The 25,205-nt window shown below is 39.1% G+C and overlaps 2 protein-coding genes and 1 pseudogene across 2 annotated transcripts in view; 2 read left to right on the forward strand and 1 right to left on the reverse strand.

Annotated features, from left to right (window-relative positions):
* The window catches only part of LOC134804149 (pyruvate dehydrogenase phosphatase regulatory subunit, mitochondrial), a 42,909-nt gene extending 36,604 nt beyond the window's left edge, over window positions 1-6,305 (reverse strand). The window contains exons 1-4 of the mRNA XM_063777094.1: window positions 5,748-6,305; window positions 2,752-2,964; window positions 1,779-1,942; window positions 316-449 (exon numbers count right to left, since the gene is read on the reverse strand). Coding sequence (XP_063633164.1) covers window positions 316-449; window positions 1,779-1,942; window positions 2,752-2,964; window positions 5,748-5,995 — 759 coding nt within the window. The 5' untranslated portion in view covers window positions 5,996-6,305. The remainder of the gene's footprint in view (window positions 1-315; window positions 450-1,778; window positions 1,943-2,751; window positions 2,965-5,747) is intronic.
* A 243-nt stretch (window positions 6,306-6,548) lies between these two features.
* LOC134804126 (enkurin) lies at window positions 6,549-20,127 on the forward strand. Its single transcript, XM_063777069.1, has 5 exons — window positions 6,549-6,730; window positions 8,699-8,823; window positions 9,184-9,346; window positions 10,432-10,648; window positions 19,649-20,127. Exons 1-5 carry the CDS (start codon window positions 6,645-6,647, stop codon window positions 19,814-19,816), a joined length of 759 nt encoding a protein of 252 aa, XP_063633139.1. The 5' UTR covers window positions 6,549-6,644; the 3' UTR covers window positions 19,817-20,127.
* A 1,939-nt stretch (window positions 20,128-22,066) lies between these two features.
* LOC134804485 (uncharacterized) lies at window positions 22,067-23,706 on the forward strand (annotated as a pseudogene).
* Window positions 23,707-25,205: the final 1,499 nt, after the last annotated feature.

Genomic DNA, 25,205 nt, shown 5'->3' on the forward strand with positions numbered 1-25,205 from the left:
CTCTAGCTAGCCGCACTGCATAAAAGAAGCAATGCCTTTCGTTTAACGGAAGGTTTGAGCCGAAATATCGCCTCGGATAATTTCAATTATACCTGCCTCGTGGGCATCACTTATCTGCCTCGGCCAGAAGCCCGCGCAGTTGATGAAGTGTTCGCACTGTATGGACCAATGGCTTTTTCTGGCGGGTCTACACAGAACGAGCTGCCTCGCGAGGAAATCGCCCCGCGAGCAGCTCGGTCTGTGTATACTCGTACGTGCCTCGGGAGAAGCAAACGCACTCGCGGCCTATTCACCTGCCTCGTGGGCATCACTCACCTGCCTCGCCCAGAAGCCCGCGCAGTTGACAAAGTGTTGGCACTGTATGGACCCGTGGCTGGTTTCCACGCCCGCCACTCGGTCGTCTTTGGAGTGCACGGCGGTTAAGGAGCAGTTCTCCATTACGCCGACACCTGAGGGCATTCGTTAGTTATTTCGCAAAATAATATAATAAAATAATGCCAAGTTCAAGTCAGCCGTGGATAGTCTATCTGTAATTTACACATTTATGTTTGGTAGAAAGGGTAAAACTTAACAGCGGATTGCTAAATTTTTGTGAATAAGGGGGTAAGAGTACATATTATAGACATAAGATTCTTTCGTCTGACGTTGAGATTTAGCTTATTTAATTGGTGTAGGTATTTTATGGTTGTCTCAATAAAACCACATACGAAACATAACGCCGCATCAACTCCATACACACTAAATGAGGATCAGCGACGCCACAGAGACCCCCCAAAATACCGTCAACATTCAGAACGGGGCGATGCCCCACTGGATACATTTCTTCTTCAGTCGGTCCCTCAATACTGAGGATCGTGACATCATATCCTTCTGTTGAAGACCAGGTTCCTCCATAGGGTTCTGTTCCCCGCTAAGCGCATGGCCTTGTGCAGTTTTAATTGCATAGGTGCCGTAATTTGAGCACACCATCTAGTAGGAGGAGGGCCCTGAGGTGTCGTGCCTTCAACTTTGCCCGTCATTATTACTCTTTCCAGGCTATCTGGAGAGCGTCGTGAGAGGTGTCCGAAGTATGACAGCATTTGGTCCTGGCATATCGTTGACAACCGGCGTTTTATGCGTAGCTCCTCTAGTATGGATTGATTGACTGATACATTTAGGACTTACCCTTATCCACGGTTTCTCTCATCAACGCCATGCCTAAATATCCAGAGACCGCCTAAAATATCATGAACTTCAGAATGGAGCGATGCCCCTAAAGACACATATCTCTCATCAGTCTCATCAACGCGATGCAAATTAGATGAGGATCATCTACACCATCTCCATGTATGCAGAGACTGTTTAAAATGTTTTCCACGATCAGAAGGGGCGTTGCCCCTTTAAAGCCGGATACTCATTAGCGAGCCGTAACCGTTCGCAGATTTGCGAACCACGTACACACTATGTTTCTTGGTTACAAGTACATGCAACGATTACAGTTACGGCTCGTATCGTCCTAAAAGAGTCGTACTAAAAGAGTCGGGAGTAGCCCAACGTACGAGGCCTGATGTACGCGTTCCAAAGCCGGGCGCCTTCGGCACCCTCATACTAAAAGAGTCGGGCGTAGCCCGAAGTACCAGGCACGATGTACGCGTTCCAAAGCTGGGCGCTTTCGGCGCCCTCATACTAAAAGAGTCGGGCGTAGCCCGACGTACGAGGCACGATGTACGCATTCCAAAGTACGATTACAGTTACGGCTCGCTAATGAGTATCCGGCTTAAGGCTTCGTCATCGCTTACCCTTAGCTACAGCCTCTCTAATAAGCGCCATGCAAACTAGATGAGGGTCAGCTACACCGTCGCCAGGTATCCAGAGGCCGCCCAAGATGTCTTCCACGTTCAGGAGCGGGCAGAGCTCCCGGCAGCGAGCGGAGGAGACTAGCTCGCAAGGGATGCCCCATGAACTGTACGAAAAATTTACGATTACGATACGATGTACGATTTTTAATTGTAAAAAAGTTGGTTAAAAAATAATTTACGCTATTAAAATTCAATCGAGTTTACATTATACTTTATGTTACGGCTGGCTGAGGTTATACGAGAGGCTTGTAAAATTTGTATACGCCGTTAAACTTGTCAAACTTGTAGCGAACGAATAAAATTCAATCGGATAACAGCTGAGCCGGAAATAACACGGTTCCGGGCAAAATCTCCGGAGCGGCATCTTACGTGTAACCAAAGTGTAACTGAGAAGATGTCATGTTATACCCATATCTGTTCCTTGCGTAAGTGGATCGCCCAAACCCACGTGGATGATTTCGAAATGTCTTATAAACTTTGATAATACTCGTATTCACATATCACCCTACACCCAGTAGGTATGACTGACTCTGCACAGCGATCTGCGCCCTCAAATTTCTTTTTTGGGTCCACACCTGGCACCTAATTTGATTAGACAATTTAATCAGATTGAGTGAAAAATTGTCCCGTCTTGACTGGCCTTACTAATATAGCACTAGAACTAACCTCGAAATCTCTAGAACAGTCCTGAAATTTGGTATGTATGTTAATTAAAGGTCTCTTTTTCATGTCCACACTATTTGACATTTGGGGACCTCGAGAAACCACCACCATCTTGGAAAATATGTACAAGCTTGGAGAAATTGTTTTTGAGAGTTCCTGATATTTTAGCACTGGATTATTTGATTCCGTTTATTGCGAAGGCCGAAGGCCCTGTGCGTCACACAGGCTTATAGTAGGTATACGTACTTACACAGACTGGCTCTTCATCCTCCTATATACCGTCATGCGATCCCTATTCCTCGCCAGCAGCAGGGACCCGCACTGCTTCCACCCCGTGTTCCGTCCAGCCGTCTCCAACTCCTCGAGGAGTTTGATAGAGGACTGCGCCAGCTTGACCTGGGCCAGGGACGGTTTGAAAGCGCCAATGAGCCCTGAGGAGTGCCAGCGGCTGCCGGCACCGACCCTGTGATAGCAAATACAAATAGTTTATCCCTACATAATATTTTAAAATTTATCAATGCAAAAGTAATTCCTCCTGTCTATCTGTTACCTTCACGCTTAAACCGCTTAACGTCATTACTTAAACATCTAGAAATATGTTTTGAGTACCAGGCACAACACCTCGGTTCACCGGATCCCTCCCAGAAGTCGTCAGCAACGTCAAGGGTCTGCTAGGCTTCTTGGTAGAGTTGGGTTGGCAAGAATAGTGCCGCCAACCCATCATGCAAAATAGGCGCAATAATATGAAGTCGAGTTGCGGAAACCAAGCCCGCGAGAACCTATAACCTATGTTTTGAGAAAATGAAATTATATAAAAAATATTAGTACCCCTTTTAGGAAACCTTGTGAAGTTATAAATTATGTAGTTAGTCATATCAAAACTCCTACTAATATTGTCTTTCCGTTACCTCTTGACACTTGACATTTTATAGGGAATAGTTAGATATATATATATATATATATATACAGGGTGGAAAGGCACGACGATCCTTTCCGGAAATGGGAGATAGTTTAGCCTAAGCTCTATATTTTCTCTATAGAAACTATGTTAATATGGGCAACCGTTTCTAAATTATGACCTTTTAAACATCCACGCAAAAAACTACTTTGTTCTAACCCTAACAGGTGACAGGGTCAATGAACTTACTTGTAAACAATCAGTATTCGACAGGAAATTATGCTAATTTGTTGCCATCTAACCATTTTTAGGTCTGCTTACAGCACGGTAAGAATCATTGCAGGATTTTCGCTTTCTTAGTGGTTCCACTTGTTCAATACTTGAATGAAATAGTTATGTTATTCCTTAATATTAATAATACTAACCACAACATTGTTTACAACGACAGTTCAAATGGTGACATTGACAACCACTCAAAAGTACGCAATCGTCTTATAAATATCTCTGGTTTCCTTGACTGATAAAAAGGTTTTAGTTTCTTAACACGTTTCACAAAATTATTTTCGAATAATTGGAAACTATCTAAAATAATTAAAAATAACAAGTAGGTTGTGTTAGTTGCACCAAATGAACTTGCAAAAATTAAATACTAAGAATAAATCAAGAATAAATACTTCTTAAATACCTAACTAACAAACCTTCTTGCGTGGTAGGAAATAGACAAGACGTCTGATGTTTGAAATTAAATTTTCATTGAACTATACTTATTGAATGTCATATTCTTCAAATAAAAATGTTAGATGCTCGTGGCTATTTAAATTTGTGGGGCTGTGTAAAAGATATGGTGTACCAAACCAAACGGAATGTGAAACTGCGGACGAAATGAGACAAAGGCTAATTGGTGCTTTCTGCGGAGGATAAATGACGAAGAGCATACACTATATCGCATGTGCATCGACATACTCGGGTACGGGCTGCGGCGGCGTTGTAATACACGGAGGTACATTTGAACACCGTATGTGAAAAGAAGATAGTATTAAATATTGGAAAAAAGTAATTATCTAAGAAAGTAATAAAATTGTTTGTAATATTTTTGCATGCATTTGATTTATTTGACATTTATGCGTCATTCATACATCATTGCGATACTGTCAACGATCGGAAAAAAGTGTAAAGTCCCGAGCTTTCCCGACGGAGATCCTTAATCTAGCCGTCATGTGCACATGCTATAGGGTTATCACCACAGTTAAAAAGTAGTATTTTTGCAATTTTTATTTTTTACTCAATTAACGATTCTTACCATTACCAATAGTCTCTGTATCACTTAAACGACCTAATACTTCCGGGAAGGATCGTCGTGCCTTTCCACCCTGTATATATAGCGATCTGGTATTTTGAGTCCTGGGAAGTTACAGGCTGAAGCTATTACCTCTTAAATAAAATGTATTTGTTCATTAACAGAATGACAATATCAACAAAATAAAAGTCGCAGGGGCAAAAACACGCAAAATTATAGAAATAGCAAAGATGCAGCAATTCAATTTACATGCAATAACATCAACTAGTAAAAAAAAATAGAAATAAATAAAAAAACTGGACAAGTGCGAGGCAGACCCCGCAGCAACAGAAATACATCACAGTGAAAATTTCAACTGTCTAGCTATCACGGTTCATGAGATACAGCCTGGTGGCGGACAGATGGACAGTGGAGTCTTAGTAATAGGGTCCTGGTTTTGACATGAAACTACCCACCATTGATTCAAAATTGGGCCCTCAATACAGAATAAATGGTAAAATTAATTAAAGACATTGAGAGCCTAATAAAACATACTTACAAAGTAAAGTTTTGATGTATGATAACTTGATAAGTTAAAATTTTAATTAATTGAAAAAAAAAATTAACCCAATCAATACTACAATTCAAATCTACCTTCATATCCACAGGTGCTTAAGATTTCTTTGTATTGATTCATCTATTTTCAATATGCACTTGCACTTTTGCGCAACAAGCCAGCATTTTCCTTATTCAAACTGTCTAAAGCATTGAAAGGAAGTCTCACAAGGTGACAAGAAGCAAATCTTTTAACAATGCAATTGTGAATGCAATTGGCTCGCACTACGCAACCGACCTCCTAGCGCCCGATGCACAACTGTCACTACATACCTACATATCGAATTGGCACCAAAAAATCAATGAACAAATTATCATATCACCAATTTACGACACATTTGGCAGCACTAGCTAAAAAAGTATTCTAAACATCCAAAAAACTCACTTCCAAACGGCAAATAAGGCTTAACCGGCAGATTTTTACGTTACAAAAGTTAATTTATTCAAAAACGCTTACTTCTCTTTCTCGATAAGTATAGTCTTGTCGCCCCAGCCTCTTTTCGCCAGGTGGTACGCCACCGCCGCCCCCATCACACCCCCGCCGCATATCACCACCTTCGCCTCCGCCGGCAGCTTCTCCAGGCACCCGTCCAGCTTCTCTTCATGATCCAGGCCATCTAAGCGACTCGAAAACTGACGGTGCCCCGCGCCGAATAGGCTTATGCACCGCGAAACGTCGCGCCTGTGCACCCGTCTTATCAACATCTTCACCGGTTATCACCTCAAAATGAAAATGAAAAGATCTTTCCGGAAAAACTGCATTGGATAAAACGTAAAATGTCTAAAAATAATATTCAGGGAAGAATCAACACGAATAAAAAGACATTTTGTTTTGACAATTGGGTAACTGTGTTGTCAGATGAAATATTTCCCAGTCCAACCCTCGAGCCAATCACGATCTATCTGCGGGTGTGGTGTGGCGCCAGCATTCAAATTAAATTGCATTGGACATGCGCATTTCCATTTTCAATGGAAACACAAAGAAATTGCATCGAATATTCTCTAGTTCCTTTTTTTGCCACCCGCAAAAGCTGAAAGCATTAATGTAAGGTAGTGCGCCAATATAGCGTTCAGTTTTAAATATTATCGAAATTGTGCTAACATTTAACTCTAACTCTAATTTAACACCTATACAATATGTCTTCTAATTAAGTTAATTGTAACTATTATATGTTTTCTCGCTTTAAATAAAACAATTTATAAAACAGTTGTCCAAGTTTGGTTTGTGTCCAAGTCTCCATTATACTTTTCAACTCGTTTCCATGGAAACCGGTGGAGTGTTTGGCGTTAGGCCTTAGTATATTTACGGTAAATCATAATATATTTTTGCTAGTTATTTTATATAGGTAAAGGCATGTCGATAGTGGAAATCGCACACCATAACGAAGTCATTTACACCATTCTCGACAAACCCCCACCGGATCCACCGAAGACACCCAGGTTTGTGAAATACCTCCTACATGACCAACCCATGACCAACCTAAATTAAAGAAAATGTCCATACTCATACAGTAAATTAATGTTCCTATTAATTTTTTACTTTAGTTACCTACACCAATCTCTCTCTAGTGATTACACTTTGTTTACTTTTACCTAATGTTGTGTTAACTAGACTACCTAGAGATAAAGATGATGATGATGATGACGTCAAGATGAAGTGATAATTGGTCCAATTAGACCGTCTTTAATAATGCAACTAGATAAAACTATTTTATGTACTCCCTCGGGCCGCAACCTCAAACTATCTCCATACCATCTAAATCGGTTCAGCGCATGTTCAGCGGTTGACAGGTATAGGGTAACAGACAGACAGGCAGAGTTACCTACGTTCTTTCGCATCGCATTTATAATACTAGTAGTTCGCCTCGAACTGAGAACTCGCGGTTCGACAAAAACTATCCCCCTTATTCATAAACGTTTACTAAAGTTGACTTCGAGCAACACGGAAGGGAGGCGGCATTCGCACTATTTCCCCTCTGCCGAGGTTACAAGATTAGCGCGTCAATCTAATCTAGCGCGGGTAATAAAACTAGTTGCACTTGGATTTTTCACTAGACCGAGTCCAGACGCGCGCGTGAACACTGCTGCACAAAAATGCCTGTTTGCTCGGTTTTTTGTTATAAAAAGAGGTCAGGGACATCAAATTTACAAAAAGAAAGTGTTACATTTCACATGTAATATTTTTTTTACATATCATACGTTTAATTACATTCAAACACAATTATTATATTTTAGTCATGTAATTGTTGGATTTATCGATTTTGCTAGCTCAGTACAAATTGCGGATCGGTCGAGCGACAAATCCGACTTCTCATCTCTCAGAATTGTATTCTTACATACAATCCGATAATAATCGTTTGTCCCTTTCCATCATACCTATACGTCGGAAAGGGACAAACGATTATTATCGGCTTGTCAACTTTAGTAAACGTTTATGAATAAGAGGGTATAGGTATAGTGTAGATTCATAGACATCTAAAATATTTTAATGTAATAGTAAATTGTGCAACATGGGGCGTAAGTTGAATATTGCAAACGAGAGTAAGTTAAATCGGGACGGCTTGCCGGAGCGATTTATAGACTCGAGTTTGCAATATTATTACGCCCCGAGTTACACACAATGTTTTTCATCACTTGCGAATACAAAAATTAAGTATAAAGAAAAAAAAACTGTTAATTATGGCACTAGAAACTTCATAACTCCCTAGAGAGAACGATTTTTCTATAACTCCCGCTAAACCTGCGTGCAATTCCACATTTACTGAGCGAGTGTGATGAAAAATATTTTACAATACATATGGTCCTATTTTCCCGCACTAGTGCGTAAAATTACACTTTTCGTGCGTATGTCAAAAGTTTAAAGGGCCATATGTACTGTAAAACGTTGTACGATACACGTGCGAAAAGGTAATTCGAAACGAGTAGCGATAAATTACAACACGACCGAAGGGAGTGTTTTAAATCGACACGAGTTCCTCTTTTCCGCACTTGTATCGTAAATAACTATTTATTGCGTAGCGTAGTCATTCAATAATTTACCTCTCGGGTCTGCCGTGGAAAACCGTAGCGCGAAGGACATTTTAACAATTAGGTTCATACATACCAGGCACCAGCGCATTGTTGCGTTCCCGGTCCTGTAGACTCTGAGAGGTCGAACATGGAGAGTTTTTGCGGCGTTTCGTGAACATGCGACATGCCCTTGTCGCATTATGCAACGCGCTTCAGAAGCGAATACAATAGCGATACAAACGCGCGGTTGTCAAGAATATCAAGATGCAGTAGCGCCGTTTTAATCCAGCCATGGGGCCTGGGGGGTCATTTCATGAATCTTTACTCTCATGACTCATGAGCCCAGGATCCGCATGAGCAGGATACTTTTAGATCATAATATTTGCCTATGTTCACCAGGTACCACTCTGAGCTAGAGAAACAGCTGAAGGCCCGAAAGATACCCCAACTGCGTCGGACATTTGGGTACGCGGAGACGCCTGTCAACCCTCCTGACCAGTTCCTTAAGAAGGGGGAAGGATATAGTGAGTTCTCTTTCATCTTGAGTAGGTTTAGTTAGGCTTAGAAGTCTTAGAACGCAAACTTGGAAGGGCAAACTGTCTAGAAATAGGAGCCCCACGTAGCGGGGCTCCGTCGACTCATAGAACGTGACAGTGATTTTCACGATTCACGATATTCTTATTACCTAGGAATTTCATGATCTGCCTGATTTTACGATCCGCCACCGATATATAGATATCTTTTTTTTATAGATATCATCAATGCTCCAGACTGTCCGTTGTAGATGTAGATACTGAACTGATACTGTCCTATGATGTCCTAGGTTGAATTTCGGGTTGATTATGGAGACAAAAACTTATTTAATATAACTTCCCTTTGTCCAGGTCCACCCGTAAAGAAGTCGGACCACAAATGCATCAAGGGCGACTTACCCGCCGTGCCGAGGCGACCCCCGCCAGGAAAGGGGCCAGAAAAACCTAAGGTCAACTTTAGGGTACTCAACATTAAGAAAGCCGTCAAGGTTAAGGGTAAACCCGTGGAGCCGAGGTATGACTTTATTGTTTGTTTTAATACTCGTAAGTACAGTCGGCAAAGCTGTTAGCTTGGTACCCCTGCACACACATTTGTATGCAGAGTGCTAAACTAGGTAGTAGTTTTGCTGACTGATGTACGTTCTACTTTTACCCGACATCAAAAAGGGGGGCCATCAATTCGACCGTAATTTTTGTATGTTTGTTCGCCATCATTTCTGAACCGATTTGGTAAACGAATTTTTCTGATTAAAAGTATATGTATACAGTATAGTTCCATTTTGGTCCCATTTTTTGTAATAATCCAGTTCTGATGATGGGATTTATGAGGAATTCCTCAAATGTTATAGCCGTTATAGCCAACGGAGACGCCATGTCTAAAATTTTCGGTACAAAATAGTCTGCCGTTTTTTGCGGGGGAGGGGCACATCAAATGTATAGGTACGTCATGTCAGATAAACGTTAGTCCATACATATGGTTGACATGTGGTTGACCATTGGCCGCCTATTTTCGACAGAGGGGAACGCCTGTTAATGGCGGCTCCATTGTTAATTACTCCGAGGTTATAGGCATACATATAGCGATTTGTTATTTTCATCAACAAATGCAAATTCATTCAAAAACTCTTATTGAATGAAGTAGACAGTTTTTGTTATAATTCCGACCTACGATTGCTCGTCATAAACAGTGAAATAAATTCCCTTACCGGGATTCGATCCCAGGACCTCAAGCTTCAAGACAGGGTCACTACCGACTAGCTAAGAAGCAGTGGTCAAGCACACAGGTATAAAGTTTTACAAGAAGGAATCAATTACATATATTCATTTATTATTGTATGCGCGAGCGTCAGTGCGATGTGTGTGTGTGCGTCAAATCTAATAAGCTTCTTGACCAATATTAACGTTCCATAAGCCATAAGCCTTCAGTAAGAAGTGCATATACTTGGAAAATTTGACCTATGCCGCTGTGGCCCGGTGGCCGAGTGGCTTAGGCACCTGCCGCGATAGCAGAGGACGCTGGTTCGATTCCAGCCTGGGGCACTAGAGGCCCTTTTCTTAGTATATGACGTTTATTTCAGTTTATAATATTAACGTTTTCAGACTAGTAGACACCCGCGACGGCCACATAAAGAAGATCAAGGGCTCAGGTGAAGTCCCGGAATACTGTCTCCGACCGGACTTCGGGCGTATGCCGGCTTACCTGGTGCGTCGCAACAGGAGAATCAGAATGGAATTGGAAGCCATGCAGTACGCTGATGATCATAAGGAGAGTCTGTGCAAGCAGCTTGCTGATGAGGAGAGGGAGAAACTGCTCAAGGTACGAGGAAAATGTATATTGAGGGATTATGGTGCGTACGGGTCGTAAGTAGCTCAATGCTACTGTGAGAAAGAGCCGAGACCCTAACCTAGGTACAGTAGATATAGGTACTGCTCTGAGTTTATGAGAAGTTGCTTCCTTTTAACTGGGGAGCCGTCGATGCTACATGTGTACCTAGTTACTCGATCGATCGATTCAATAGGCCTCGTGATTTTGATTTATATTTATAATTGATTTTGACCTACACGTTTGACTGAAACTGAGGTGTCACAGGTGTGCTTTTTTACTTGATAAAAAATAAAAAAACCCGACTGCAAAAAAAAAGCTATCTTTAGAAAAAAAATAAAAAAACTGAAAAGAAAAAAACAAGTGCAGTAGTCGAGAACATTGAATCAGTTTCATGATTAATATTTCGTATGTCAATTTGGACCTTGGAGTTTAAAAATAATGTCCAAATCGCTTGTGACGGATCCGGAACGAGGCATACGAATCGTTATGACACAGATAAAACAAACTAAACATTCTTATACGAAACAGCAACTTCAACAGTCGGGACCCATTAAAAGTCTAGGCTGCGGCACTAATGTTGACGACAATAATGGGTCCCGACTGTTGAAGTTGCTGTTTCGTATAAGTATGTATAGTTTGTTTTATATGTGTCATAACGATTCGTATGCCTCGTTCCGGATCCGTCACAAGCGATTTGGACATTATTTTTAAACTCCAAGGTCCAAATTGACATACGAAATATTAATCATGAAACTGATTCAATGTTCTCGACTACTGAACTTGTTTTTTTCTTTTCAGTTTTTTTTATTTTTTTCTAAAGATAGCTTTTTTTTGCAGTCGGGTTTTTTTATTTTCTAAATTATCTTTTTTTTATTGAACACTTTTTAGTTAGTATTGGGTCCTTACCTATGAAATTGGCGTTTTTGTTCATAGATATAAGTCTGATCCTAGTTTTTTTTTTTTACAAAAGTACATACACAATTACAATAAAACTACAGTGCACTCAATAAACAACGATTTTACATACAATTAATTGTTATTTTTTATTGTTAAGTGTTCAGAATTAAGCCTTGAAAATAGGTCTTTTCATGTGCTGTCGGTTCGAGTATTAAAATTACTTATATTTTTCTAATGGTACCAATTTTTAAGAAATGGAGATATTGAAAACATACCTTAAAGGTGTCAAAAATTACTGGAAAAATTTTGTTTGGTTTGAATTAGCCATCAAAAAAATATCCGCAAAATTAATTGTATGGAAATTCGTGTTTCGTTGAAATTCTCCGAACAAAACGCCAATTTCATAGGTAATGACCTAATATTAAAAGACGGCAAATTTCGCAATCTTGTCATTTCATTGAGGGAGTTAATATCGTGAGGATTATTAAGTAGCTTGCGGTGGTCTAAACTACTGATAATTAATCCATTTAGAGACCTAACGCGGCTCAAAGCTACATATGCTTGACCTTTTGCAAAAATGCGAGAACTTAAATCGACCACAGCTCGGTCTAAAGTCGTTCCTTGTAGCTTATGTACAGTAACACCCCAGCACAATATCAATGGCAACATTTTTCTCTCTATTTTGCCCTGTCCACGAAGTGCATCGAATTCTGTCGTCGATGGTTCGATTCTTACGCCTACTCCAGGAACATTTTTTTTTTAATAGCTTTGTCGTCGGACGATACAGTAAGGTATAAATTTTTCGATATAAAAATCGCATTTTGATAGACAGTTGTAATTTATCACGAAAATTGACAGTGCCGCAGCAGTAACGTTGCATCAGAGTACCTAATGCTGATGCAGTCGCCACCCGAATGTCACCTTTATCATACCTTAGAAAGTTATCGAAAACGCGAGCGAAGCGAGCGCGATAATTTTTCGATATAATAAAACGCAATTTGATAGACAGTTGTACATTTTTACTTTTAGTGTGGAAATCAGTCACATCATTTTATCACGAAAATTGACAGTGCTGCAGCAGTAACGTTGCATCAGAGTAATGCTGCTGCAGTCCCCACCCGAATGTCACCTTTATCATAACTTAGAAAGTTATTGGAAACGCGAGCGAAGCGAGCGCGACAATTTTTCGATATAAAAAAAACGCATTTCGATAGACAGTTGGACATTTTTACTTTTAGTATGGAAATCAGTCACATCATTAGATCACGAAAATTGAATGTCACCTTTATAATATGTTAGAAAGTTATTGAAAACGCGAGCGAATCGAGCGCGAAAATTTTTCGATATAAAAAACGCATTTTGATAGACAGTTGTAAATTTTTACTTTTAGTATGGAAATCAGTCACATCATTTTATCACGAAAATTGACAGTGCCGCAGCAGCAACGTTGCATCAGAGTACCCATATAACCATTCCAGTCGCAGAATCACAAAGTGGTAACTAAATGTCAGATGTGTCGTAACGAGAGTCCACACAATGTGTCTAGAATTGTTTCGAAACAAAGTGTCGTCGCCGTGTCTACACTTTTCCGTAACAAGGTGTCGACACATTTGTGTGCACTTTGCGTGCGGTTTGCGACTAAATCTGACAGCAAATGTCAATATAAAATACCTCTTGAAAACCAAGGTTTGTCAAACTACTATTAGTGTCTCGTGTGCTCGTAATTCTAGTAAGTCATCATGGGCAATGCAAATGATAATAATCGACCGAAACCATATAAACACCCAACACCCGTCAACCTTTTACAGAAAAGTTTTTAAAGAAATTCAATAAGCTACTTAGGTCAGGCAACGAATGCTCCAAAAGTTGTAGAGGGAAATGCTCGGAACACAATTTTTGACTCCGTAACTCGGTTTGACAAGTTAGGAGGTGAACATATCAAAAGTCCCCGGCCGTAGCCCTTGAGCGGGGGGGAGAGAGGGGGCTTTGAAGGTCCCATTTTCCCGTTTTTCGATTATATCTCGGAAACTATGCATCTCAGCGACATGGCCACTTATTCAAAATGAAAGTTAATTTAATTTGTTACAAGTTTATTCAGTCAATTTTTTCGATATGTTGAATAGTTTTTGAGATATCCGCTCTTGAAAGTTTATTTAGGGCTCTAAATTTTATCTTGATATATCTATATCAGTGAAGGTGCTAGGCCGTGTTTGGTATCGTTTTCGTATAAATCTGGGGTGCTGAATCCATTTATGATATCACATTGACACCATTCCACAAAATAAAAATAAATCTTTTTAGGGTTCCGTACCTCAAAAGGAAAAAACGGAACCCTTATAGGATCACTCGTGCGTCTGTATGTATGTCCGTCTGAATACACAAAATAGTTCTTTACCTATAGATGACAGGAAAACCTATTAGAAATGTGCAGTCAAGCGCGAGTCGGACTTAATGTACGGAACCCTTAATACGCGAGTCCGACTCGCACTTGGCCGGTTTTTTTGAAACTCTTCTTGACGCTTAACCGCTGAACCGATTTCGTTGAAATTTGGTATAGGAATAGTTTGCGTCCCGGAACAGGACATAGGATAGATCTTATAACCAAAATCATCTTTTGAAGGTATGAAAAGTGGCGTGGAAATTTGTACGGGAAATCAATAACCGCTGAACCGATTTATATGAAATTTGGGATGGTCTACATCTTTGATTTAGTTAAAAATGATGAAAAAACATGACTTCAAACCTAAACTTAAACAGTATTAACTTCAAGAAGTCAATTCTGAATTCCCCCCCTACACCTCATTTCACACCTTTAAAGGATGATTTTTGAGATAACTTATTATATCCTGTCTCGGGACTCAAAATATATGTGTACCAAATTTAAATTAAAACTGTTCAGCAGTTTAAGCGTGAAGAGGAGTTTAAAAGAAAGTATTTTAATAAGTTTATATGTTTTTACTTCGGAATGGTGTCAATGTGATACCTTAACTAAATTTGGTACTGCGAATTTATACGAAAACGATACCAAAACATGGCCTCGTAGCTTTACTGTTGTAGAAGTCAAAATAAAATTGAGAGCCCTAAATTCTTATTACTTGGCCAAACTTGTGTAGAAGGAAAAGGTAAAATAAAAGTCTTCGGCAGGAATATAAGACACAAATATTTTTTTTTTTTGCGTTACTATTTCATTCATCAAATATAAACATACCTTGATTATACTATTCTAGTGAGATCCTCATAGATAAACAAAAACATTTACTTAAAAAATTACAAAGTCGAAATGTCACGGAACTTGTGAGAGTAATATGTGAAAAATATAAACTTTTATGACAAAAAAAATCTGGACGCAATTTAAGAATCACCCAATTGCGTCGAGGAATCATCTGTATTTTTGCTTGTTTCATTACCTCCTCGCTTCTTTTTTGTCCTTTGTATTCTGTAGCAATTTGTTAGATCTGAAAATAAAGATAACTTGCGTCGTCACGGATGTCGATTTATAGGTTTTAGGGAGTGCAGAATTCGAAAACGATGATCATTTTATAATCCATGATGGCGGCTACGTATTTTGTCATAAAAGTGGAATCCAAAATAGTCATCATTTTCGAAATCTGCGCCCCCTAAAACCTATAAAATGACATCCATGACGACTTTTATGACATAGTGCATGGCCGCCATCTTGGAATCCAAAATAGTCATCATTTTCGAAATCTGCGCCCCCTAAAACCTATAAAACGATATCCATGACGACTTTTATGACATAGTGCATTGCCGCCATTTTTAAATTGAAAATGTTATCATTTTCGAAATCTGCGCCCCCCAAAACCTATAAAACGACACCCATGACGACTTTTATGACATAGTGCATGGCCGCCATTTTGGATTCCAAAATGGTCATCATTTTCGAAAGCGGGGCCCCCTAAAACCTATAAAACGACATACATGACGACTTTTATGACATAGTGCATGGCCGCCATCTTGGAATCCAAAATGGTCATCATTTTCGAAATCTGCGCCCCCTAAAACCTATAAAACGACACCCATGACGACTTTTATGACATAGTGCATGGCCGCCATTTTGGAATCCAAAATGGTTATCATTTTCTAAATCTGCGCCCCCCAAAACCTATAAAACGACACCCATGACGACTTTTATGACATAGTGCATGGCCGCCATTTTGGATTTCAAAATGGTCATCATTTTCTAAATCGGGGCCCCCTAAAACCTATAAAACGACATCCATGACGACTTTTATGACATAGTGCATGGCCGCCATCTTGGAATCCAAAATGGTTATCATTTTCGAAATCTGCGCCCCCTAAAACCTATAAAACGACACCCATGACGACTTTTATGGCATAGTGCATGGCCGCCATTTTGGATTCCAAAATGGTCATCATTTTCAAAATTGGGGCCCCCTAAAACGTATAAAACGACATCCATGACGACTTTTATGACACAGTGCATGGCCGCCATTTCGGATTCCAAAATGGTCATTATTTTCGAAATCGGCACTCCCTAAAACCTATATATCGACACCCATCTCGACTTTTATGACAAAGTGTTTTGCTACCATCTGCATGCAAGACATTTCTATTATTTTTACGTACAAAAATGGCCCCCTGTCAACTTTCAATCGAGATTTAATCGATAATTTATTCGATTAATATTCAGATTAATTCAATTTCAATCTATGTTAGGTCGACTAAAGTAATCGCGATTAAAATTTGAGAATTAACTTTTTTATTCCATTAATTAGTCGAATAAACAGTTAATCGATTAATGCCCATCTCTGACCACGGCATTTTTACACTTTGAGAATATCTGAAAACAAATCAACACAAGGAGCCATTTTGCAAATCCAGTAACTTTGTTATTACTTTTGACAGCGCGTGTCATGTGTCAACACAGAGTCGACACAAAGTCGAAACATTGCAACTACTTTGTGACTGCAATATTTCTCAGCCTTAAACCATATTTATACATCATAATTAACAAGTTTCGTAGTATGTAAAGCGTTATTTCTGTTATTTAAGTATAGTATACGCATCGAAGTACTAAAAATGCTTCAAATAATATAGTTATGAACACAGGCACTGAGAAGTAAACAATTTCATTTCCGGCTAAACTAAAACAATGTGGTGGCGCGTTGATTATATTACACTTAGTTTATCAAATCACTCGAGCAGTTTAATTCCCCATAATAATTTAAGTCATATTGTAATATAAATGCAAACAATATATAATTACGTCTTGTAATCCGTTTTAGAGATGGCGTATTAATGTCACTTATTTTTATTTAAGTATTTTTCCATCTGACAGTTTCCATTTGACAGGAACAAAATGAACGAATGAACGAATGATTTTGGCATAAAGTAGTCGCAAACCCGAAACAATGTGTGCACACGGCGACCACACTTTATGTCACTTTGTGTCATGTGTCGACCCTTCCCCATTTCTGGTAACTGTGTCGACACGGCGACGACTCTGCGACTGGAATTGTGACCGAAACAGACGGTGTCGACACAAGATGTGTCAACACCGCGTCGTAACGGCGACTGGAAATGGTTGTATGGGTACCTAATGCTGATGCAGTCGCCACCCGAATGTCACCTTTATTGTACCTTAGAAAGTTATCGAAAACGCGAGCGAAGCGAGCGCGATAATTTTTCGATATAAAAAAACGCAATTTGATAGACAGTTGTACATTTTTACTTTTAGTGTGGAAATCAGTCACATCAGTTTATCACGAAAATTGACAGTGCCGCAGCAGTAACGTTGCAACAGAGTACCTAATGCTACTGCAGTCACCACCCGAATGTCACCTTTATCATAACTTAGAAAGTTATTGAAAACGCGAGCGAAGCGAGCGCGACAATTTTTCGATATAAAAAAACGCAATTCGATAGACAGTTGGACATTTTTACTTTTAGTATGGAAATCAGTCACATCATTATATCACGAAAATTGAATGTCGTTACGGTACGAGTTTATCATTTTTACCCCACCTCAAAAAGTGCTCAGCGCCGCTAAAGAAGTTTTCACTTCAAAAACGCAATTTGATAGACAGTTGTACATTTTTATTTTTAGTAAGGAAATCAGTCACATCATTTTATCACGAAAATCGACAGTGCTGCAACAGTAACGTTGCAGCAGAGTAATGCTGCTGCAGTCGCCAACCGAATGTCACATTTATCATATCTTAGAAAGTTATTGAAAACGCGAGCGAAGCGAACGCGTAAATTTTTCGATAATTTTTGGTGCCCCCTAGACATGGTGCCCTAAGCAAGTGCTTATTTTGCTTAAAAGGGTTAATCCGGCACTGCAAATGACAGAGGTCAATGATTTTTTTTTTTCAAAGTACCCACCTTCGTGGCCATTATTAAGTGCTTAAGGAGGCGATACGTATGAACATGGATTTGATGCGATATAATTACGATTAGGTATAATTCATGACGGAGAAAATAAATAATTTTAAATAATTTTATGCAATTATACGCGTGTTGATATGTGTGTTTATTTTTTTACCACAACGTAACTATGTAAACTCATTTTTAGTTGTCTTGGTTACTTAATGTTTACTCAGCTCCCCAAAAGATGGCACTGTGCAATGAGGGGGCAATTAATTTACTGTCGTTTAATTTTGTTGTATTATTAAATCAACACAATTATCAATTCAATTGTTTTATCCGTACGATTGATTGAATTTTTAGAAGAGGGGTCTTCTAAACTTAGAGTTAATTTAGCAAAATCCTTCCTCGGTGGCTTATTTATGCCACATCGTATTAAATTCAGCGCCATCTGTTAGTTTACCAGGGTACTCTATAGTGTTAGCACATATTTGAAAAAAGTTTGCCCCTCCTTCCTAAGTAGGCATACGATTCAGGAGCAAACTTAAGTCAATCGAGTGTTGTAGCCTATAACCTGGCCTGGGATTTTCTCGACAGATTAGTAAAGTTTTCATCAAAATCCGTTCAGCCGTTTTCACGTGATGCGCGTTCAAATAAACAGACAAACAGATAAACAGACAGACAAAAATTCTAAAAACTGTTGGAACGTGTTCTGTTATCAATTCTAAGTATTCCCAGCCAACTTTTTTTCAAATATCTTCCATGTACAGACTTTCGACCCTCTTCAGCTTTATTATATGTATAGAAGATTTATTCCAAATGAAGTAATATCTCACCGTAAGCTGTAGCCTGTAAGTGACGCTTTAGGTCGTTAAAACTATCTTTCGAAGCAGAAGCACTCTGGGTTTGTCAATAGTATTTTATACAATCGTGATCTAATGACAGCTTTTTCAACCGAGTACCGCGTTTAGGTCACGAAGCTTATTAAATTTTTCTTAGGAACCTATTCTAATCAAATTTAATGATAAGGGAAACGTAAAAAATATAATTTAAATAGGTACTTATACATAACGATATGACACCACTTGACATATAGCAAATAGTATGTCAACTTTTTATACTTGCATACATACATACATACTTAAATAAATACGTACGTACATATAGGCTTCATTATAATATTTTTATTTATATTATAGGATAGTCATTAGTCACATAGTCACAATTGGCCTCCTTTGCGTCGCGCAGTGCAGTATTAATACTGAACAGAATTACTATAACTTTATAACGTTATAGATTTTAAATGGTCACTCTAAATGAAAAACTGTAAAAGAAACCTATAACTATTTTTTAAATACCTATTCAGTGATACCCCACTCGACATATTTCGTCAACTTTTTTTTTTTTTTTTTTCAATTTTGGCGTCTGGTTGTCGCCATATTGAATTTTGATTACTGTCATGTCTTTAGTGACACACGCAAAAGTAAGACGGTTCGATTGACGTAAGAATTATCAAAATCGGTTCACGCGTTTGGTCTCTGGAGTGCCACATAGGAACAAACATACATACATACATACATACATACATACATACATACATACATACATACATACATATATAGGCTGATAAACACATTACCCTCCTTTGCGTCGCGCAGTCGGGTAAATATATAGGCTGATAAACACATTACCCTCCTTTGCGTCGCGCAGTCGGGTAAAAAAGGTTACCGATTTGTGTTGTTCCAGGACCTGAAAGCCAAATGGCAGCTGAAGCAGAAGGCGTTCCTCCAGCTACCGATGCTCACAGACACGGTGCCGAAGATCACGAAGAAAGTTAAGATGGAGCAGGAGCTGAAACAGCTCGAGAAGGACATACAGCTCGTCGAGTCTAACCCGTATATTTACATTTATTGAGTGTACATAATACGGACGCAAATAAATTTATCTCAGGAGGTCGATTCTAATTTTAAGGCCCCAGTACACAATGGGCCAGCGTGGGCCAGTCTGGGGGACGCATTTATGCGTTAGAGGGAGCAAGTGATATTGCTTTCTCATTCTACCGCATGGCTGCGTCCCTTGGAGTGGCCGGCGCTGGCCCATTGTGTACAGGGGCCTTTGAGTAAGTACCTACTCTTGTCAGAGAATCTCTTTTGTTATTATTTATTAATGTTATTATATGGAAAGGTGATGGAATGTGCGTGTGAAATAAAACTGTGTGTGGAATAGGTATTTGTTTCATTTTCGAAAGCGAAATTCAACGTTGAGATGCCTGTTCGCGGTAGGCCTTCTGTAGCCAGCGTTTATCGCATCCTTTGCCCCCATAAGCACGAGAGCTTTTTCAACGCGCGTTAAAAAAGGCTTATAGTCGAAAATCCAACAACGCTTGATAAAAAGCGCCACCGTGTGAATAAAAACACATGTATCCAATGTGTATCCATTTGTGTCATTTAAACGCTTTTTTAACGCGCGTTGTAAAAGCGCCCGTGGGAATGGGGGCTTTAGGTACGTTGTGGCTTTTACCTGTCCGCTGTGGACAAATTGTATTGGAAATAAGTTGGTTAGTACCTACATAAGGCTATTTGCTAGATACCTACGCTATAACGCGGTGAAACGAGAGAGCTATAATATCGTATTGGATTATTGTCAATGCGATTAAAGGCGTATATATCCAGATTAGTCAATTTTTCGCCAATCTGATTGAATTGCCCGATTGAATCAGGAGGTGCGGACGCAAATACCAATTTGGCTCGCCGAATCCAACCGCCGATAATGACCGATATTACCGATAAAATGAGGTACGGACGCAAGAATACCAATTTGTGAGGCCAGTATTTTCGTTCTGGGGCATTTTTCAATATAGAGGGCTCAGAGGGCTCTAATATCACCATAAATCTAAAATTGGAGTTTGACGCCAATTTCATTTCTGATAAAATCAACCGATTTGGTCAGTCCCGTCTGGATACCACTTAATAGCGACGTTTGTAGAAGCCTTAACATCCATAAGGCCAAGCACGCACCACGATTTTAATTTTAGAATCGCGCTGTAATATATCGCAGAAAATTCACTGCGCGCACTGCGATGAAAAAGTCGACGATTTGTTCATTCTCAACATGGATTTCGTACCAGTCGTTTGTCATGAAACGTGTCTTTAATATGCGTTCGCCGTATAACTTTGAGTATTTATACCACAAAGAAGGTGATCTCCTTCTATTTCCATAATTAAATGGTCAACATCTAGCGTCTCATCTTGAGACTCCTTCGGAGAAGCAGTTTCCGACATGTTGAGGCTTGGAGAGCGAAGTGCCGACTGAGGTCCGGAGTGCGATTTTATTATCGCAGTGCGCGCAGGGCCATACAACTCCGTATGCTGCAATTCACTTTGCGACAATCGCGTCGCGAGCAGTCGCGGAAAAATGTGACAAATCACAATTTTAAAATCGCTGCGATTTTTTTGTCGCATATGCGCGCACTGCCATATAAACACATACGTTACATTTCTGCGACTAAATTATCGCGCGACAAAAAGTCGTGGTGCGCGCTTGGCCTAACCAGGAATAAAATTAAATATACCTAAATTTTATAATTATAAGGCATTGGCTCACCAATCCCACTAAGAAATTGTGTACGTGTGAATGTGGACGCTAGATGAGATTGATGCCAATTCTTTTTCTGATCATACCTTGACAATTTGATTATCCCGTCTGGACGGGCCTAAAAAAACAAAACTTCCCCGACACATAGAAGGTAGGATCGTATAGAAGTGGTATACGCGTGCCTCCGTGAGGGACAAAACATACGCAAATGTGACACTGTGATTGGTCGAATTTATTTGTTGCCCACCATTATCCATACTAAAAAAAGGTGGGGAACAAAAAATATGTGAGACTGTGATAAGGACAAACAATAATAGCGCTTTCTCTGCTACTCCTACTGAAAGATACGTAAGACTATCCCGTTCTGTCACTTATTCCCACCACTCATGCCCAATCCAGTTTAATACTAGATTCATGCCCCGACATGACCGGGATCTGTCAGTGTCACAAAAGTTTGAAGTGTCAGTGTCACTTCAAACTTAATCACACAATGAGTTCAATTCAAAAGTACCTCTACCCTCCATAAATGCAATGTTATTATTACTTATTATTTTCTATTAGTATTGATATTGAAAGCTGATTACTTCCCGTGGAAACAGCGTGGATAGCACTGTAAGTATAAACTTAAATTTTCATCATGTCGATCTATATCAAAGCATTTTTTTAAATTAAGTGAGAATAGTGAGGTTTTATAGCCTACAACCATTTCAAAAAGGACATCACTGTTTTTGTCTTAATTAATGCCTCCTTGGTTTTAGGTAACTAATAAAAATGGCTGTCTCTCTGTCTCTGACAGAATTAATGCAGAAACTTAGTACTACACAATATTCCATCGGCTCACAACATTGGGTGAACGTAACACATATAACCGATCCTGGCGATTTCTACGTCCGTCCAACAGCTTTCAGAGATTACTTGCCTATTTTAAAACAACATCAAGGACCTGCTGACCCTACGAAACTTCAACTGATGTGTTTAAAAATCAAAAACAAATAAACATCATCTTAGAGGACAAATTAGAAACGAAAGAAATGAGAATGAAACAACTTTATATGACATATTCACTCTAGATTACGGGTTTACCGAGCAAGCTGTTGCTATAAAAAATTTGAGGAAGCCTCTAAATGAATGCCCAGTGCCATCTGTTGTCTTACATTGTCAACTTGGAGATTGCCAACCAAAGAACAATGGTTCTTTTGATGAAGAAGCGATTGAAGCTATGGTCTACTATGTAGGTGACGAAAGAGCTAAAATAATAGTCCAAGGAATTTCTGGAGACAAATACATAGTGCAACTGATCAATACATGCCCTGAAGACATTGCAACTATGTTGGCATTGTTAGAATGGTCAAAAGAGGTTTGGCGCCAGAGTACTGGCCGCATTTTGTATTCTGTAATTTCATATTAAATCGTATTTGAAAATACTATTCTATCAAGTGTCATGCTGCGTAACTGTCTGTGTTTTTTGTTCTTTGTTGATGTTTTAATTTTACATAATAAATTAAATCTAAATTTATTATTTAATATCTATTTTATTCACAAGGGACTCTGCGTTACAAGTAGTGATAATATTATGTGTAATAATATCAGGCATTAACAGAATACACATGTTTCGGTTATGGGAACAATGTTATAAGCCGAATGCCCATCATAGACCACCCAAAACTGTACTATACATATAAAAAAGTTAAAGTAGGAGATACTTTAAATGTGAGAGTACAATCTGGAAATTCGTTAAAGAATTTTTATGTTTGTGAAATTGAAGATCACAACCAATATGTTAAGGAGTTAAACAACTTGAGAGAATACTATCATTTAGAGCAGGACTTTGCTGCTGAAAACTTGAAGCGTGGTAAAGCTGTCGCTGTGTTTTTCAACTGGTATTCGAGGTATGAGTGAGCAGTTATAATGGATGTTGTTATTCCAGAGAAAAAAGCTGTCGCTCAGCTATTTGACTGGGGTATTAAGGCCGACATAGACATGGATGCAACTAGACTGAAAACAATGTCAAGGGAGTATTATTTTTTGAGACCGGCAATGGCCATCTATTGCACAGCCGATGAGAAACAAGTTTGGGATGATGAATTACACAGATTCCTGTATCCAGGACATGAATGTATGATAACAGTTAAAAAGGTTGGATATCAACTTGATATGCCTAGTATAGTAACTATATCTAACACTCAGAAATGAAATATGAAACTTTATTATACTTAGCCTTAGCAAATTAGAAAAATCTGCAGAAATTATTCGTGTAGTTTTGAAAATTGGTACAGGTATACCTTGTGGTGTCCAGATAAACATACTAAAACTCCTCGAGGGTAGGGGGTGTGCTGAGGATGTAGGGGGGGTTGAAGGTACCTTTTTTCATATTTTTGCTCATATCTCGAATATCTGTATGAATAGCATTATAATTACTTCGGACAAAAGTTTTAACATAAAATTTACTACAAATTTGGTTATGTTTATTTTTACGCTACAATCAATAATTTAGGAGCTACAGGCTGTTAAAGTTAAATAAGAGATAAAAAATAGACGCTTTAATAAAACGTAATTTTTTTGTAATTGTTCATCATATATAAAAATTTTAGTGTAGAGTAAGCAAGCTAAGCGACCTGCTGATAAAATATAAAAAAAACAGGCCATGGGCATGTCGGGCCATGCTCAGTGTAGGGTTCCGTAGTTACCCGTCTGTCAAAATAGACTATTTGCCGAAACTCAAAAACAGCTATACCGATTAGGTTCACTATATTTTTCCTTGAAAGTCTTTACTAAGCTATGTTTTCACGATTTTTTCATATTTTTTGGACCCATGGTTCAAAAGTTAGGGGAACTAAAGGGTAAAACACAACTTTTTTCCTTACTGAAAATATTAAGTTGATCATAAAATGGTTCTTGAAGACCCGTATTCGTTTTAAAAGACCTATCCAACGACACCCCACACTATAGGGTGAAAGCGAAAAAAAATTACATCCTCACTTTAATGTAGGGGAGTGCGATAGGCAGACATTCATATTGGCACGTCTGTGCATATTGAGTGATCAGCACATTAAATGTAGATATTGCGCCTCCACTCGATAAGGGATTTCCTCTTCGGTCACGTAGAATAATTATATATAATGATAGAATAGTAAGTATTAGGGGGATTAGAGTGTACAAGCTGGAAGACAATACATCTGTTAACCTGTAAACTGTGTTTGGTGAATCAACCCCTCCACCCCGGCGCTCCGCCTATTACATGGCGACCGTGACACGTGAGGACTTGAGGATACTGCGAGTATAAAATCATCATGGACGACGACAGTGAGGAGGACTTTGAGGACAAGCCGGCGGCGTCGGACTTACCCAGTGTTTGTCTTGTTAATTGGTAATCAACAGTACCAAAATGGGTGGTCAGAAACCGAAGAATGAGGTCGTAATAGTGACCGCGGCCAGTATCAACATCGCTTCATTGGATTCGGCGGGTTTGGATTTGACGGAGGTCCGAGATGGAGGCTACGCGTCTGGTTACGCATTGCTGCCGGGTGCTGGGAGCGTCGCGTCGAGCGAGGTGGAAATTTTTAAGGGTATTTAGCGCGTTTTGTATTTTTTTTATGTGTATTATTTTTCTACTTAGTTAACTTTAAGGATTTATTAGAAGTATTACGTGTTATAAAAGTAGAAATAAGTTATTGACAGGAGATAAGTGTATTTATTAGTTAAAGATAAT

The sequence above is a fragment of the Cydia splendana genome, chromosome Z (genome assembly GCF_910591565.1).
Source record: "Cydia splendana chromosome Z, ilCydSple1.2, whole genome shotgun sequence".
NCBI lineage: Eukaryota > Metazoa > Arthropoda > Insecta > Lepidoptera > Tortricidae > Cydia > Cydia splendana.